General features: G+C 37.4%; 1 protein-coding gene and 1 pseudogene across 2 annotated transcripts in view; both read left to right on the forward strand.

The window, feature by feature from the left end:
* Positions 1 to 19,090, forward strand: part of PSMD11 (proteasome 26S subunit, non-ATPase 11) — a 37,924-nt gene that overhangs the window by 10,774 nt on the left and 8,060 nt on the right. Inside the window, exons 4-7 of the mRNA XM_081270854.1 lie at positions 6,469 to 6,540; positions 6,934 to 6,991; positions 9,635 to 9,829; positions 18,777 to 18,921. Coding sequence (XP_081126980.1) covers positions 6,469 to 6,540; positions 6,934 to 6,991; positions 9,635 to 9,829; positions 18,777 to 18,921 — 470 coding nt within the window. The remainder of the gene's footprint in view (positions 1 to 6,468; positions 6,541 to 6,933; positions 6,992 to 9,634; positions 9,830 to 18,776; positions 18,922 to 19,090) is intronic.
* LOC308636477 (eukaryotic translation initiation factor 1-like) lies at positions 14,958 to 15,427 on the forward strand (annotated as a pseudogene). The gene has a single exon. The product of its transcript is annotated as a eukaryotic translation initiation factor 1-like (transcript).

Raw genomic sequence — 19,090 nt, forward strand, 5'->3', positions numbered from 1 at the left:
TTTGTGATCCTCCTGCCTCAGCCACCTGAGCCTCTGGGATTATAGGCATGTGTCACTGCACCTGGCTTAGACTTATTTTCTATTTTTTGTAGTTGTAGATGAACAGAATACTTTTATTTTATTTGTTTATTTTTATGTGGTGCTGAGGATTGAACTAGTGCCTCACGCTTGCTAGGCAAGCACTCTGCTGCTGAGCCCCAGCCCCAGCCCCAAGGCTTATTTTTATAAATAAAAGAAAAGGTGACTTTTTATTTGGGATATCAGTCTTATCTAACCCTGACTTTTTAAAAAATTGTACTTTGTACTCATTAAACTGGCACCATCTTTTGTTTGAAGTAGGATACTATAAAGTAGAGTGATCAATAAATGTTAGTTTGAAAATTTATTAATAAATGCTACTTGAAGCCGGGAGCAGTAGTGTAGGCATATAATTCCAGCAACTCAGAAGTCTGAGGCAGGAGGCTTTTAAGTTTGAGGCCAGCCTCAGCAAATTAGAGAGGCCCTAAACAACTTAGTGAGACCCTGTTGTGTGTGGGAGGTGAGCGCTCTACTGCTGAGCCACAACTCCAGCCTTTTTTTTTTTTTTTTTTTTTTTTAAGAGAGAGTGAGAGAGGAGAGAGAGAGAGAGAGAGAGAGAGAGAGAGAGAGAGAGAGAGAATTTTTTAATATTTATTTTTTAGTTCTCGGCAGACACAACATCTTTGTTGGTATGTGGTGCTGAGGATCGAACCCAGGCCGCATGCATGCCAGGCGAGCGCGCTACCCCTTGAGCCACATCCCCAGCCCAACTCCAGCCCTTTAATGGAACATTTTAGGCAGAAAAATTATAGAAGCTGCTCCTTTGCACATGAAAGTCTGTGGAATTTGATCTTTCCTAGAACATAGAGCTGACTTCAGTGAGCAGAACTGCATTTGTTTAATGATCAGTTCTTTTACATCTTTGTGGAGGTATATGCAAATCATAGTTTAATGGCGTCTTTTAATTGACCAGTGAGATTTACTGGCCTTTGTCACATGGTTCTACATCAGGTTAGGCTCTCCCTTAACTGTGTATATGTTACCTTGCATTACATATTACATTTTTGTGAACTAGCCACCTTTCTTCTTTTTCCTTAAGTATGAGGAAGCATATGTAGGCATTTTTCATTTTTATCATCTGTGTTACTTTACTGGCTAATTTTTTTTTTTTTTTAAATTAAGTGCCAGAGTCTTAACGGAACACCTCCCCCCAGGGGCACACTCCCACTGAGATATATACCTAGCCTTTTTGATTCTCTATTTTGAGACAGGGTCTCACTAAGTCCAGAAACTGACCTTGAACTTGTGATCTCTTCTTGCCTTAGGCTGAGTTCTGGGATTATAAGTGTGCACCACTATTCCTTACCCTTTTTAATTAGGGGTGTGTGTGTGTGTGTGTGTGTATGTGTATGTATATATAGATACACACATATTCTCCCCGCCATTTATATTGGAGATTGAACTCAGGAGCACTTTACCATTAAGCTACATCCCCAGTTTTTTTTTTTTTGTTGTTGTTGTTTGTTTGTTTGTTTTTTTTTTTTGAGGCAGAGTCTCACTAAATTGCTGAGGAGCTTGCTAAGTTTTTGAGGCTAGCTTTGAGCTTGTCGTCTTCCTGGTTTAGCCTCCTGAGTTGCTGGGATTATAGGCATGCACCTCTGTGCCTGGCCTGACCTCCCTCACCCCCTTTTTTTCAAATCAGGTTCTTGATAGATGGCAGAGTTTGGCCTTGAGTTTGTGATCCTCTTTCCTCAAACTCCCAAGTTGCTGGATATTTTGGTAATTTTTGTGGATAATAGGCTATTTATTTTTTGGGGAAGAGATTATGAATCAACCTGATGATTTCAGCTATACCCCTACTCAGTATTACCAACCTCAGTATCCAACCATTTGTTAAATTCTTTTCATGCAGCTGTCTTCAATGTCTGCTTCTCCACCTCTTTTGTATTTGTTTTCTCTTTACAACTACCTTCTAATTTGGTTCCTAATAATTTGTTATTTGGACTATAGAAGAAACTTCACTATTCCAATCATTTCATTTCTCTCCTTTTTTCCCTCCAGCTTGAGCCTTCAGTGGCTCTCCATTGTCAGTAGGTAGTTCTTGGTATTTTGATACAGCTTTCTATAGCAGCTTGATCTACTGGCACTCTACTAAATTTACCAAATATGTCAGTCATGTTAGATGCCTGGATGTTTGCTGAACAGCCCTGTCTGCTCCTTTTGCTGCACCTTTACATAGTTCTATCTCAAGGTCCACTTTCTCTGAAATCTTTCCTTGTAGACTTTGGTGTGATCATTACTCTTTCAGTGACCCATATTTACATATTATGTGTATGATTATTCTGCTTTGTATGACAATTACTTGTACATTTACTTTCTTTAATATAATCTCAGGTGAAGCATTATATACCTTATATTACCTAAGGATCTTCCTCATTCCCAGTATAGTCCAAATTCCTTAGCCATAGCTACCTCTGACTGTATCCAGTACCCAGTACACTGATTTCTGTTTTACTTTCTTTACAGCTGGCATATTGTCCTTTTTGCCATAATCCCTTAAACTGTTCTGGCTGTGAGGCATTTATATTCATCTGGATTGTTCAGCCTGATCCCCCCCCAATCCTAGGCTTATTCAATATAATTCTTTGACTCTACATAGTGTTTTTGTAAAATGCTACAAAGTTAAAAAAAAAAAAAAAACCACCTCAAACATGGTGGGGTTGTAGCTCAGTGGTAGAGCACTTGCTTCACATGTGTGGGACCCTGGGTCGATCCTCAGCACTACATAAAAATGAATAAATAAAGATATTTGTCCATCTACAATTAAAATAAATAAACAAACAAATAAAAACTAAAAAATTTTGTATACTGACTATACAGTAAAAACCCAAAACAACATACAGGTGTTTGAGTAACCTGCAAGACCACCGAATGGCAGGTGAAATGGGATCTCAGCCTGATGATAACATGAGTGTTTTTCTTCATATTATTTCAAGTCTTTGCTCACATATTGCTTCCTCAGAGACCTTCTTTGAGCAATCTCTGCTTTACTTCATATTTACTTGTTTAATGTTTCTTTTCCACTTAGGATAAATGGTTCGTGAGGATAGCTGCTTTTTCCTATTTACTGCAGTATCATTGGTACTTGGAATAGTTTTGTCTCAGAGGAATTACATAACTAGTACTTGTTGAAGGAGTATGTGGATTATGCCTCTATTGTGGTAGATGCCCAGAAAATACTGTTGAATTGAGGTCTGAGTTTACTGAATAGAGATGTAAGCATGGGGTGCTTGCATCTCAGTACTCCTTATCTAGGTGACACAGAGATATCTGACTTGGAAATCAGATATAGTTTTCATTTTTGGTTCTTTTAAAATTCTTTGGGTGATGGAAAAGGATGGAGAAGTAAGACAGATGGATCACTGTCATAGTATTATTGAGGCCTAAAGCAAAATAGGAAGTTTTAGATCATTTTTAAGAGAGAGAGTTTTGTGTTAAAGAATTTGTTACCTTTTTCTGTTTAGGGGCCAGCTGTAAGTCAGGGGTATTTACAGAACAATCTTCCAGCTTGCAGTATTCTTAAAGATGATGTGATTCAGGGTATGATCTGGTTGTTTGTGTTGCTAAGATTTGGAATCCAGAAAGTAAGGACAGGGAATAAGTATAGGAGAATGGAGGGTGGGGGTGAAGACGGGTGGTTGTCATGATGAGGGAATTTGGAAAAGTGTGATGAAGAGAAGACTGAGCTAGATTCTTGCCAAGCGGTAAACTGAACTCAAATTAATGTTTCCTTTAGGGATCTCTAGGGAGTTGCTGTGGGAAGCCATTGTTGGGTGTAGTCTGTCCAGCTGAAAGTAATAGCACATTTAATTTTTTTTCATATGCATACTTTTATTAAATATAATTTCCAAAAAAATGAGAAAAGTGGTATTGCTTTACATTTCTGCTTTATTACTTTTTATATAATAGCATACTTTAATAAACCAAAAGGGTTAGAGAATTAGAGAATTTCAGTCGTGAAATAATGGTTGTTTTTTTCCTTAGAGGAATTTAGTTAATTCAGGTATTATAAAAGAAAGTATAATAGAGGCTGGGGATGTAGCCCAGTGGTAGAGCCCTTGCCTAACATATGCAAGGCCCTGGTTTTGTTTCCCAGCACTGAAAAACAAAAAGCAAAACAACCTACTGCTCTATCCCCAAAAAACAAGTAAAGAAATGGCTTAGTGTAATAGTTTAAAACTTAAATCCTTAATTTTGATTATGTTGAGCTTTTTAAATTCAAGTCAGGGCTTTCCTCCAGAAGCCTGGGCTTATGCCCTTTGTCAGTCACTGTTACCATTAACAAAGCACAAAGCCTCTCACACAAAAAACTGTATAGCAAAGCTTAGTGGCCTTTATAAATTTTTTTCTGGGAACTGAAGTGGTGGTTTCACTAATTACAGTTCTATATAATGCAAATTATGTACTCTAATTGAAAATAGAGTGCTGACCTTAAGTCTGGGTTGAGGTAAAAAGAGCACTGGGGGTAGGGATAAGTTCTGGTCCCAGCAGGTATTATGTGACCTTGTGCTGGTCACTTCATATCATGAGTATTAGGCTGAGGTAGAAGGATCACAGGTTGGAGGCCAGCCTCACCAATTTGGTGAGACCCTGACTCAAAATGAAAAGTAAAAAGAGCTGGGAATGAATCTTGTGGTAAAGCACCCCTGGGTTCCAACCCCAGCACAGAAAGAAAGAAAGGAAAATATCTGGACTATCAGGGAAATTAAAGTAGGTGAAATCTTGGGGTAGAATTATGTATTTCTTAGTTAAATATATATTTCATAGTTTTATTGAAGTGTAACTTAATATAGAGGAATGTACCAAGTTCCAGGCATCCATTTTTGTCATTTAAAAAAGCTCTTTGAGTAAAACTAATAGGCATTTCTTAGGCATGTGGGACTTAAGAATCTTGTATTTTTTTTGTTAAAATATTTTCAGTTCCATATATTATGAACAGAGATATTACTTTGAGTTTGTTTTTTTAAGAACTTACCTCAAAACTCCGAAATTTGATTGCCTTGCTTTTGGTTTAGTTTTGGGTTCTTATTTTTGTAGAATGTTTATGAGATTAGCCACTAGAGGGCTGCAGTGAGGAGTTTGTAAAGATTTCATTGAATCTTAGTGGTGAATCATCTAAATACCATTAGTTTATTGCTGAGCTTGAATTTAGGATCTAAAGGCAAAAGGTCGATTTATTTATTTATTTATTTATTTAGGAACTGAGATTTGAACCCAGAGGCAGTTTACCACTGAGCTAAGTTGCCAGGCCATTTTAATTTTTTATTTTGAGGCAGGATCTTACTAAGTTGCTTAGGGCCTTGCTAAGGTGCTGAGGCTAGCTTTGAACTTGTGATCCTCCTCCCTCAGCCTCCTGAGTCCCTGGGTCTCTTAAGAGAATTTTGAATTTATAATATTATATTAGCACTTAGTTTTCTGGAAAATTGAGGGTTTTTTTCCCCCTTATGATCTAATTAGCAATCTTCATACAAAACTCATAGTAGTGGAAGTGACATAATATCTGTAGTACTTCATAGGTACTCTGTCAAACCTGGTCTATCAGAGATATCTGATGGTCTGCTAGGCTAGCATAGAACATGGTTTTGTATCAGTTACTTTGTATCTTACATCACTGCTTGGGTGACAGAACTGGAGGTTCCAGGGTTTCTTTAAATAAAGCTTAAGAGCCCTTTTAAATTTTATGCTGTTTTTTTTTTTTTTTTTTTTTTTTTTTTAGCTCCTTTAACACAAGCTAAGTTTACTGTATCTGTTTGCTTTGTGGGTGATGATGAATTGGTTAGTCGTACTTAGAATCTGAAAAGAACGAGCATTTGTGAGTAGGCTGAGAACATCTCTCCTTTACTGCCAGTATATTCACAAATGCACATTGCCATTACTATTTCCAACTATTCGGGGAGAAATTTTGGCTTTAAAAATTCTAAGCTTTCCCCCAAAATACACACTATAGGGCTACATGTGTTTTGGAGAGTTCTGAATGGATCCTAGAAGAGTCTTTTTTTTTTTTTTCCTTTTTGGTACTGGTCATTGAACTAGTCCTTTTTATTTTTATTTTGAGATCTTATTAAGATAATTGAGGCTGGTCTCAAACTTGGATCCTCTAGCTTTAGCCTCCTGAGTAGTCTGTGCCACTGCACCTAGATAGAAGAGTCTTAAAGAGGAAGCTCTTTTCCAAAAGAGCAGTTTAAACACAAAAGAGATTTTATGTGTAAAACACTAAGTGATTTTCTATTATGATGTACCCTTTATATATTTGAGACACTGTGTATCAGACACTTAATAGAGCAATGTGGGTTAATTCGTAAGGAGGAATTAAAGCCCTTCTGTTCTCCAAAGCATAGTTGATTGGAAGAATATGAGGATATAATGTTGCATGTACTGTCTTTATTGCAGGTTGAGTTGTGTTTAGAGTGCATTGAATGGGCCAAATCAGAGAAAAGGACTTTCTTACGCCAAGCTTTGGAGGTATGTATCCACATTAGCACTGATTTCAGTTATCAGACATTAGTGAATATGAGTAATACCATCCTGATCAAAAGCATCTTCAACAACTTTTACTAAAAGATCCATTTACTAAAAGATTATCACTGAAATAAGTCACTGAAAGTTGTCTCATTTGTGAGAGTTGCCCTGGTTGAAGTTTTGAGACAAACTTGCTAAAGCAGCAACATGGTAAAGTTAACAGTCTTTGGCAATAATAGGAGACAATACTGGGGTCTGGATCATTTGTTATGCTGCATTTTATCATCAGGACATGGATACTCAACAGTAACAGTTCTGTGACTGTTGATCTTTGATTTCTTTCTGTGGCTTTTTTTTTTTTTCCTTCCTTCAGTCAATGCCTTTTCTCTTTCCTAGGCAAGACTGGTGTCTTTGTACTTTGATACCAAGAGGTACCAGGAAGCATTGCATTTGGGTAAGTAAACTGGTAGAAATTAATAAGACTTCTTAGTTAGCTAAATGATTATATTCTAAACCTGGCTATTCTTATTAATTAACTATTAATAATTTATATTCTACCTACTTCTGAGGATTCAAGGTAGTTTACATTTATGGAATTTGTCATGGAAAAATGCTATTTGAAAGTTATGAGAAACTGTTAGAGAACAAACGTGTCAGTTTTTGTTTCCTTGAATTTGAACAGTCCATTCCATTGAAGTAGCTGAAGTTCTTTTCAATATTTCTGTTTTGTATATAGCACCCTATTAAATTTCAGACTTAATTTTTAATTTTTTTTTTTTTTTTTTTGGTGCTGGGGATTAAACCCAGGGGTGCTTAGCCACTGAGTCACAGTCCCCTCATTTTTTATTTTTTGAGACAGGTTCTTGCTAAATTTCTTAGGGCTTCATTAAGTTGCCGAGTCTGGCTTTGGACTCATGATCCTCCTGCATCAGCCTCTTGAGTTGCTGCGATTACAGGTGCGTGCCACTGCACCTCACCAGATTTAATATTTAAATTGAAAATGTTTTAAAGTATTACATATGCTACATTTGGTTTTAATTGTACTTACAATCTATTTAAAAGTCAAAAAGTGAATTTTGATTGCAAATATGTTTGGAGGCCAAAGTGGGCCAGTTGAAGGCATTCCCTGTGTAGCCTGAACTCTTTCCCTGCTGCTTAGTTTTTACTAATGGGTAGATCTGGACTATTTTCCCCAAACAGAAGAAAATGGCCTTTATGATCTATTAATTTGAATAGATTGCCAGTATTTAATCTGTCAGAAATGGCAATTAATATGTTTTAAACAAATAGGTCACTCTTTTAAAGTATATGATTCATTGTGTTTTTTTGTTTTTGTTTTTTTGTTTTTTGTACAAGAGATTGAACCCAGGGGCACTCAACAACTGAGTCACATCCCTAGCCCTTTTAAATATTTTATTTAGAGACAGGGTCTTGCTGAGTTACTTAGGGCTTACTAAGTTGCTGAGTCTGGCTTTGAACTCAGGATTCTTCTGCCTCAGCCTCCAGTGCTTGCTATGATTATAGGCATGTGCCACCACACCTGGCCATTGGTTTTTTAGTATATTCAGTAAGTTGTGCAACCATCACCACTATCTAATTTCAGAATTTTTTAATCACCCCAGAAAGAAACTGTGCCCATTAGCAGTCACTCTCTAATAATTCTCCACACATACTTAGTGCACGTATGGGGCAACTGGGCAACTGGAGGATAGCATAACGTGGTCTTTTGTGATAAGCTTCTTTTACTTGTCATAATGTTTTTAAGGTTTATCTATGTTGTAGCATAATCAGTATTTTATTTCTTTTTATTGCTTAATAATAGTCTATTGGGTGTTTTACATTTTACCCATCATTTGGTGGCATTTGGAGTTCTTACTTTTTGACTATTATGAATACTGCTGTGAAGAGGTTTCAGGTGGATATGATTTTCTTTTCTTTTTTTTTTTTTTTTGTAGTTGTAGATGGACAGAATGCCTCTATTTGATTTACTTTTATGTGGTGCAAAGGATTGAACCCAGTGCCTCACACATGCTACGCAAGTGCTCTGCCACTGAGCTATAGCCCCAGCCCCTTATGTTTTTTTTTGTGTGTATATATATCCAGAAGTGAAATTGCCAGGTCACATGGTAACTGTTTATCTTTTTGAGGGACTGTCAAGGAGTTTTCCAAAATGGATGTACCATTTTACATTATCACAGCAATGTATAAGCGGAGTTATAGTTTCTCTACATCCTCATCAATACCGTCTCTCTTTTATTTTAGTTCTCCTATATATATGTACTGGTATTTCATTATGGTGTTGATTTGCATTTCCTTAATTGCTGATGATGATGAACATCTTTTCATGTACTTGTTGCTCATTTGTATGTCTTTGGAGTAATGTCTGTTTAAATCCTTTGGACATTTAAAAATTGAGTTACTTATTTGTTTTACTCTGGATACAAGTCCCTTACCAGATCTATGATTTGCAAACATTTTTTGCTATTTTGTGGGTTATTTTTTTCACCTTTTTTGTTTTTAAAGCTTTTTTTTTTATACTCAATACCTTTATTTTATTTTTATGAAGTTTTAGTTCTTTGGTCTGTTTTTAGTTAATTTTTGTTTGTGGCATAAATCTTTTGGTTCTTGACATTCTCATGCATGATGGGGGAACTAGGCATATTTATATCAAGAACACTGGCATATCCAGAACTCTTTACTTTCCTCAACAGCCCCAGTGCCTAGTGTTTCTGGTATAGTTTTATGATAGCTGGACAGGGAATGAGTGAGGTCAAGTCCGTGTCTGAACTGGATAACTAGTTTTAGTATTTTATGGGTAGAGGTTCCCACTATATTTAAATCTTAGGAGTGAGCTTAGAGGGCTCTTGGCTTCAATACTGTCCTTGGGAAGCAGAATAGTTTCAATGAGATGTGTGTTTCTCTTTTGGAAGGTAGCACATTAGAGGAAAACAATTCTTTCAAGGGCTCTAAAGGTAACTTTTTTGAGTTCAGGAAGATTTCTTTATCTCAAGTGTTATTAAGGTGAGAGAGAGAGATTTTTCAGCAATATGGTATTAAGATTATGGTTAACAAAGAGATACATTTTTTCCTCTTCCAGGTTCTCAGTTGCTGCGGGAGTTGAAAAAGATGGATGACAAAGCCCTTTTGGTGGAAGTACAACTTTTAGAAAGCAAAACATACCATGCCCTGAGCAATCTGCCGAAAGCTCGAGCTGCCTTAACCTCTGCTCGAACCACAGCAAATGCCATCTACTGTCCCCCTAAATTGCAGGCCACCTTGGACATGCAGTCAGGTAACCTTCATAGCTATTCCTGGGATGTGTTTTCTTAGAGCTCATCTTAGGTATGGAAGGATTGGGATTTGGGGCTGGAGAATATAATGGGCTGATTTGACTCAAAGAAACCAATTAGAAGGCTACCTTTCTAACCAGCTGTTCCCTTCCTATTGAGTGCCTTAAATATATTAAAAATATGCCTATCATTTCTTAGCCAGGCAATATGACTGTTAGAACCAAACCTTAGAGAGGTCTCACTGAGGTTTGAAAGTCTCCCTTAATTTTCCTATTAGCTGCTTACACTCAGCATGGTAGCATTTCTCTTTTAAGATTGGCCTAATCCAAGTCTGTTAACTCTTGCAGACCTTCATAAAACTTATTGAATTTTTAAAAGGACCTTAATTGTGTGTAGTTTGTAGCTTTCTGATGGAGTGTGTGAATGTTGGTGTTAGGAAGCAATGGATTGGCGGGTGAAAAACTTTTTCTTGTATTCAGCATCTTTTTTTCCACCAGAGGCATCATTACTGGAGGTAGAAGAATAGTACTTTTTTGTTTTTGTTTTTTGTTTATTTTGGTAGTAATAGGGGGTGCTCTACCACTGAGCTATATCACAGTCTTTTCTTTTAGTCTTTTGTATTTTATTTTTTAAAAATTTGAGACAAAGTTTTGCTAAGTTGCTTAGAGTTTCTTTAAGTTGCTCAAGGCTGGCCTCAAATTTAGCGATCTTCCTGCCTCAGCCTCCTGAGTTTGCTGGCATTACAGGTGTGCACCACTGCACCTGGCTCAAAAGACTAGTTTAAGCACTGATGTTATCTGTCTCATCTATTAAAGATAATATATGCCCATCTTGCCTCTCAGATCTAGGAACAGCCTTTCCTTGGTTAATAGTTAGGTCTGCTGATTTATAGGTATTTGGTCTTGGGAAAATTACTTAATTTATCTTTACCTTTAACTCATCTATGAAATGGTGAAAATAATTGTACCTCTTTATATAATTGTGGTGAGAATTAAACAAGGTGATGAGTGTGAAGCCCTTATCACAGTACCCACCTTAAACCAAGTATTGCCACTTTGAGCTACTAAGGGTGAACCCTTCCTTTATGGTCAAGAGGTGAACTTCTTTCCTACTTTTCAAAAGAAATAGATAGCATTTTTAATGTGAGCCTTCTTTATTTCTCTTTCCTCTACAGAATTTGTATACTATCCACTTTTACCCCTTATCAAGAATGAGCTTTCCACCTTTTTCTTGTTCCATTTTATGTCTTTAGTCATTCCTCTCAAAATTTGCTTCTCGGTCTTTGAACTGCTCCAGCTGAAAAAGCACAGCCTTTTCTCTGTTGTAAATTGCTGCTTTCGCCTTTGTGTCAAGTTTATTGAAAAAGTTGAAAGAGTATCCTTATTTTGTGTTTCTTTTTTCTTTTTTTTTTTTAGTTGTAGATGGACACAATACCTTTATTTTATTTATTTTTATGCGGTACTGAGGATTGAACCCAGTGCCTCACACAAGCTAGGCAAGTGCTCTACCTCTGAGCCATAACCCTAGCCCCTTACTTTGTGTTTCAGCTGATTCCTTGAAGAAGTCAACTCCCTTATAATCTCTGACTTTTGGGGATGAGGGTTCAGCCCTGTTGAACCCTAGACTTCCTTGACATCACCATCTTCTTGGTTTGCCTCCTTTGACTATTATTTGTGGCCCCATGTTGCCATTTTCTTTTCCTTCCAACTGCCCTTTAACTGTGGCTGTTCCTCAGTGTTTCTTTCTTAGTTTTGTTTCCCTTCCTATTTTTCCTGTTTTCTCTCTACTCCTATATTCTCTCGTGGTTTTACTGCCATTATTGGTCTCCTCATCTAGATTTCTAGTATCTTCCCTCTCTAGATCTAAATACTAGATCTAAAATTCTAGCTGCTTAAAGGATATACATACCTAACTATCCCATTGCTATCTCAGTGGGAACTTATCAAAAACTAACATCCAAACTTAACATCCAACTTCCTTCTCCAGCTGTCATTTCTGGATTTCATTTCATTGTTAATGGCATCATTGACTTAGTTGTTCAAGCTTTCATAATCAGAGTAATTTTGACTCTTTTCCTTTTTTTCCCCTCATACCAGTCAGTCAGCAGATCATTTTGAAACTGCCTCCATATTTGCTCTTTTTATTATTTTAACATCGTGGTAATTAGGCTTTAGTTGTCTTTTACTGTTGTAACTGTCGATAGTCATTTTTTCTAATCCATCCTCATTTGGCCTCAATGTCATTTTTTTTGAAACCAAATCTGTTTTGTAATTCCTTTGTTTAAAATTCTCCAATAGTGCTGGGCTTGGTGGAACATTCCTGTAATCCCAGCGGCTCGGGAGGCCGAGACAAGGACGATCGCGAGTTCAAAGCCCGCCTCAGCAATTGTGAGGCACTAAGCAACTCAGTAGACCCTGTCTCTAAATAAAATACAGAATAGGGCTGGGGATGTGGCTCAGTGGTTAAGCGCCCCTGAGTTCGATCTCTGGGACTGCCCCAGCAAAATCTCTAGTGGTTAAAGTAAATATTACTTTAACATGATATTCAAAAGGAAGGCATCCTTTCCTTTTCATCCTAACCTCTGGATTTAGTCTTAGTCACTGAAAGATTTCATGGTCTCTGGGTATTCCATGTTACTTCCTGCTTCTGTCTATATTTTTGTCTTCTTTGCTTAAAATTTCTCTTTTACCTCGCATTCATTGCAAACTCATGTATTCATCTGGATCTAGTTCAGATGTCTCCTTTCCTCCTTTGTACCTTCCTCTTTGATTTTGGACTTCCCTACCAAAAGAGAGAGAGAGAGAGAGAATTTTATTTTTTTACTTTTTAAAATATTTTATTTTTTAGTTATAGTTGGATAGAATAACTTTATTTTATTTATTTATTTTTATGTGGTGTTGAGGATCGAACCCAAGGCCTTGCTTGTGCAATATGAGGGCTCTACTGCTGAGCCACAACCCCAGTCCTATATATATATTTGTAGGTGAACACAATATCTTTATTTATTTATTTTTAGGGTGCAAAGGATTGAACCCAGTGTCTCATGTGTGCTAGGCGAGCGCTCTACCACTGAGCCACAACCCTAGCACGGCAGGTGCTTATTAATGTTTGTGTTGAATAAGTGAGTCTAGTTTTTTGTTTTTCTATAAATAAACTTCATGCTTACCATGATATTCCTGATGAAAACATGGCCTTTGTTTACTAATGTGTTGGCGAGAACAATATGTCAGCTCTTGGGCTTTTTATTTAATTAATATTTTCAACTGTAAATGGACATGGTATCTTTTTTTTTTTTTTTTTTTTTTTTTTTTTTAGCATGGTGCTGAGAATCTAACCCAGTGCCTCACACATGTTAGGCAAGTGCTGTACAACTGAGCCACAACCCCAGGCCACCCCTGCAACCTTTTTTTAACTAGACTTATTTTGGGTATGATCTGTTAGCTCCTAGCTCTGTCCTGAGGGATGTGGTTCAGTGGGGATGTGCCTTATTTAGTTTGGCAGCATTAATAATTGGTTGTTGTTTATTTTATTTATTTATTTATTTATTTTTTTGATATTGATGATTGAACACAGAAACACTTTGTCACTGAGCCACATCCCCAGCCCTTTTTATTTTTTGAGACAGGGTCTTGCTAAGTTGCTTAGAGCCTTGCTGAGTAAGTTGCTGAGGGTCCTAACTTGCACTCCTGCGTCTCAGCCTTCTGAGTTGCTGGGATTACAGGTGTGCACCACTGTACCTGGCTTAATTTTGCTGGGTTCCATTAGGCGCTTTCCATGACTTGAGAGGGACACATTTTCCTTCAGCTCTCTCTAGTTTAGAAGAGTAATAGAATTAAAGTGATTTGAATAGGAAAAGAAGAGCTCAAACAATCCCTATTTGCCGACTACATATATTTAGAAGACCTAAAAAAACTCCACTAGAAAACTTCTAGAACTCATAAATGAATTCAGTGAAGTAGCAGAATATAAAATTAACACCCATAAATCAGTTGATTCCCTGTACATCAATGACGAATCAGCTGAAAGAGAAATCAGGAAAACTATCCCATTCACAATACCCTCAACTCTGTGCCTACTAGAGGAAGAAGAAAAAAATATTTGGGAATCAATCTAACAAAAGAGGTGAAAGGCTTCTATAGTGAAAAGTAGAGAACATTAAAGAAAGAAATTGAAGAAGACCTTAGAAGATGGGAAGACCTTCCATGTTCCTGAATAGTCAGAATTAATATTGTCAAAATGGCTACACTACCAAAAGTGCTATACAGATGAAATGCAATTCCTATTGAAATTCCAATGATGTTCTTCATAGAAATATAAAAAGTAATCATGAAATTCATTTGGAAATGTAAGAGGCCCAGAATTGCCAAAGCAATCCTTAGCAAGAAAAGTGATGCAGGAGGCGTCACAATACCAGACCTTAAATTATACTATAGAGGGATAGTAACAAAAATGGCATGGTATTGTCACAAAAACAAACATGAAGACCAGTGGAACAGATTAGAAGACAGAAACAAACCTACGTAAATTCATTCATCTCATACTAGACAAAGGTGCCATAAACATACATGGAGAAAAGATAGCCTCTTCAACAGATGATGCTGGGAAATCTGGAAATCTATGTGTCGTAAAATGAAATTGAACCTCTATCTCACACTTCACAAAAATTAATATTTTCAGCTGTAAATGGACAAGATATCTTTTGATATCAAAATGGATCAGGACTTAGGCATTAGACCAGACACTCTGCGCCTACTAGAGGAAGAAGTAGGCCCAACTCTCTACCATGTCAGCTTAGGAACTGACTTATTCAATAAGATTTAAAAAAAAATTTTTTTTAGTTGTAGATGGACACAGTACTTTTATTTATTTTTATGTGGTGCTGAGGATCGAACCCAGTGCCTCATACGTGCAAGGCAGGTGCTCTACCACTGAGCCACAACCCCAGTCCTTCAATAAGATTTTTAAAGTGCAAGAAGTAAAATCAGGAATAAATAGATGGGCCTACTTACTGAGCTGCCACCGAAGTCTCAGCAGCCTCCCCCTGGAGCGTCCTCACTTCCCGACACCCGTTCCCCCCTCCTGGAAACACCTTCTGTAGCCATTTCCGCCAAGGAAAAGGAATTGTATCGCATGTCTGCTATTCAGAACCACCATTCTTTCCCCTCTGCTGATGCAAGTAAGGGTGATGACCTGCTTTCTGCTGGCACTGAGGATTTATTATCCATATAAGAATTCAACAGAGAAATGGCAGGAAGAACCTTACTACAGTTCAAGGGATCACTGATGATTATGATAGAAAGAAACTAGTGAAGGCATTTAGGAAGAAATTTGCCTGCAATGGTACTGTAATTGAGCATCCAGAATACAGAGAAGTAATTCAGCTACAGGGTGACCAGCGCAAGAACATATTGCCAGTTCCCGGTATTGATTGGACTGGCTAAGGACAATCAGCTGAAGGTTCATGGGTTTTAAGTACTTGTGGCTCACTGAAGCTTAAGTGAGGGTTTCCTTACAACGAGTAGAATTGCCCTTCTGTCCCTTGTCACAAGTTTAAAAACCTCACAGCTTGTATAATGTAACCAGTGGGGTCCGTTTTTAACTTGGACTAATGTAACTCCTTCATGCAATAAACTGAAAAGAGCCCCCAAAAAAGAATAAATAAATGGGATTATATCAGATTAAAAAGCTTTCTTTAAAAGAAATATTTATTGGGGTCCCCTAAAAAGCTTTTCCTTTTTTTTTAAGTTGTAGATGAACATGAAATATTTTATTTATTTTTATGTGGTGCTGAGGATCGAACCCAGTGCCGCACACATGTGAGGCAAGTGTTGTACCACTGAGCTACAACCCCAGCCCCCTAAAAACTTTTTCATAGTAGCCAGGTACAGTGGTGCATGCCTGTAATCCCAGTGGCTCAGGAGGCTGAGACAGGAGGATTGGGAGTTCAAAGCCAGCCTCAGCAATGGCGAACTGTTAAGCAACTCAGTGAGACCCTGTCTGTAAGTAAAATATAAAATAGAGCTGGGGATGTGGCTAAGTGGTCAAGTGCCCCTGAGTTCAGTCCCTAGTCCCTGCCCCCCACCAAAAAAAAAAAAAAAAAGCTTTTTCATAGCAAAGGAAACAATCAGGAACATGAACAGAAATCTTACAGAATGGGAGAAAATCTTTATCACCAGCCCCTCAGTCAGAGCATGAATATCCAGGATCTACAATGAACTTAAAAAACTTAATACCAAAAATAAATAAATAAATAATCCTATCAATAAATGGGCCAAGGAACTGAACAGGCATTTCATAGAAGAAGAAATATAAATGGTTGGAAGATTTATGAAAAAATGTTCAACATCTCTGGCAATTAGAGAAGTGCAAGTCAAAACTACACTGAGATTTCATCCATCTCACCCCAGTCAGAATGGCAATTATCAAGAATACAAGCAGTAATAAGTGTCGAAGAGGATGTGGGGAAAGAGGTTCGCTTATACATTTCTGATGGGAATGCAAAGTGGTACAACCTCTCTGGAAAGCAGTATGGAGATTCCTTAGAAAACTTATAGAGTGTAATCACCATTTGGCCCAGTTATCCTACTCCTTGGTTTATACTCAAAGAACTTAAAATCAGCATATTATAGTGACTCAGCCACTTAAGTGTTTATAGCAGCTCAACTCATAATAACCAAGCTATGGAACCAACCTAGGTGCTCTTCAATAGATGAGTGGATAAAGAAAATGTGGTGTATATACACAATGGAATATTACTCAGCCATAAAGAAGAATGGAATTATAGCATTTGCCAGTAAATGGATGGAGCTAGAGAGTATCATGCTAAGTGAAATAGGCCAGTCCCAAAAAAACCAAAGGCAGAACATTCTCTCTGATATGGATGCTAACCCACAACAAGAGAGGAGAAGATTAGAAGTTAATTGGACTAGACAAAGGGGAATGAAGGGAAGGGAGGGGGATGGTAATAGGAAAGACAGTAGAATGAATCAACATATCTTTCTTATCCTCATATATAAATATACAATCAATGTAACCACATTGTGTACAACCACAATAATGGATCCTAATTAGAACAAGTTATACTTATTCAATTTATGTATAATATTTCAAATATACTATTATGCAAAAAAAGACTTTCAAAAGGTGATTATTTGTATATATAAATATAAATAAAAAAGAAGAGTAATGGAAAAGAGATTTAATACCTCCAGTCTCAAAATGTACCCCTTTTAAGCAGGGTAAAGGGCTTAATTCAGTAATTGGTTAAGTCAGAATTCCCAGTAAGCAAGCATTCCATGTGCCACAGGTTTGTTGTAGGTGGGTTAAAGGTATGTCAAAACATTGATTCCTTGGGACCACATGTGAACAGCTTCACCTTTATATTCTACTGTGCTAAGTACTCTTCTCTGTGTATCTTGATGTGAAAAATGTTGGAAGCACTGTGGTAGACAAATGGTTGGGATAGAGGTCTGTAACTTCATTAGGGACTAGACTGTTGGAGTTAATACAAGGAAGTGCAGAATTTTAGGGCTTAGATGCATCTCAAGCTGGAAAGAACTAATTTTTATATTATTCCAAGTGATGGAATAGATTGGAAGTAATAGTGGGTTTAATATAGTTGGTTCATTGGGAACAAACTCACCTTCTGAACAGTAGAGAATTGGTGAAGTGAACTATAGTATCAGCCTAAGGGAATACTGCTTAACCATGTATAATTAAGTTTATGGATTTGGCATTATGTGAGATAACATGCACTGATTTCATCTAGGCAAAAGCACATCCATTAATGACAAGTGTTTGAGATGGAAATAAAGGAATTGGGTTTTTTTTTTTTTTTTTGCCCCTTATGAAAGCTTCCTTAGCTTTTCTAAGTTTGATTTTTTTTTAATACTATCTTGAAGTAGTTAATGTTATTTCTTTGCAAACATAGTGGATGTTCCTAAAACCTGTTGGATATTCTGAAAGAAGTGTGACAAACAACCCATAAGGTGACACAGTACAAGAAGGGCAAGGATTTTCTGTATGCACAGGGAAAGTGACGTTATGACAGGGAACATAGTGACTGTGATGGGAAGACTAAGCAGATTTTCCAAGGAAAGGCTAAAAATAAAGAGGGTGCTGAGGCTTAGGTGTGTGTTGAGCTTAACTGCAGATCTAAGAGAATGCTGGCTATTAAGAGATCTAAGCATTTTGAACTGGGAAATGATAAGAGAAAGTGACCCAGTGCTAAGTTTCATTTTGTTTTATTATGAAGATAATAAATTGTTGATGTTTTGTTCACAATAATAGTTATTCAGTTACCTAGGTGTGTTTGGGTCAATTCCCTGACCCTGTGTAGGTGATGTCATGGAGGGTAAATGACTTTTGCCAATGGCTCTAAAAGAAAGCAGAACTAGGATGGTGGTAGGCATGGGAGAAAGATGGTGCACATTGAGTTGGATCTCTTAACTCCTTTGGGAATTTAATATGAGGTTGAGCTGAGAGACTAGAAACAGCTTGGGTTCTAATCCCAGCTTTCACTTGTTGATTGTAACTTTAAGCAGGTTCTTTATCATTGCTTTTTTTTTTTTGGTACCAGGAATTGAACCCAGGGGCACTTAACCACTGAGCACATCCCCAGCCCTTTTTATTTATTTTGAAACAGAGTCTTGCTAAGTTACTGAGGCTGGCCTCAAACTTCTGATCTGCCTGGCTCTTTAGTCTCTCTCTCTCTCTTTAAATTTTTTTTAATATTTATCTTTTAGTTGTAGTTGGACACAATACCTTTTTTTAAAATTTATTTTTATGTGGTGCTGAGGATTGAACCCAGGGCCCTGCACCTGCTAGGCTAGCACGCTACCACTGAGCCCTCTTTAGTCTCTCTTGACCTTATCAATAGGTTGATACAGCTAATCTTTTATAGTTTTTTAATTTTGTTTGGATCTTATTCCTTTTTTCTTCAATGCCCAGGTATTATCCATGCAGCAGAGGAGAAGGACTGGAAAACTGCATACTCATACTTTTATGAGGCATTTGAGGGTTATGACTCCATCGATAGCCCCAAGGCCATCACATCTCTGAAGTACATGTTGCTGTGCAAAATCATGCTCAACACGTAGGTGCACATTAACTCTGGAATATAAGAACTGTAGTCCTTCAGCCAAGTTTGTCTACTGTGACAAATGACTTGGTCAGGGAGTTTGGCCAGTTATATATGTGGTAGCACCTGTAGCCTCCGAGGCTGGTTGAGGTAGAGTGGGAGGATCAGAGCTGTTCTAGAGCAC

Source organism: Spermophilus citellus, assembly GCF_964194105.1.
Source record: "Spermophilus citellus genome assembly, chromosome: 17".
Taxonomy (NCBI): domain Eukaryota; kingdom Metazoa; phylum Chordata; class Mammalia; order Rodentia; family Sciuridae; genus Spermophilus; species Spermophilus citellus.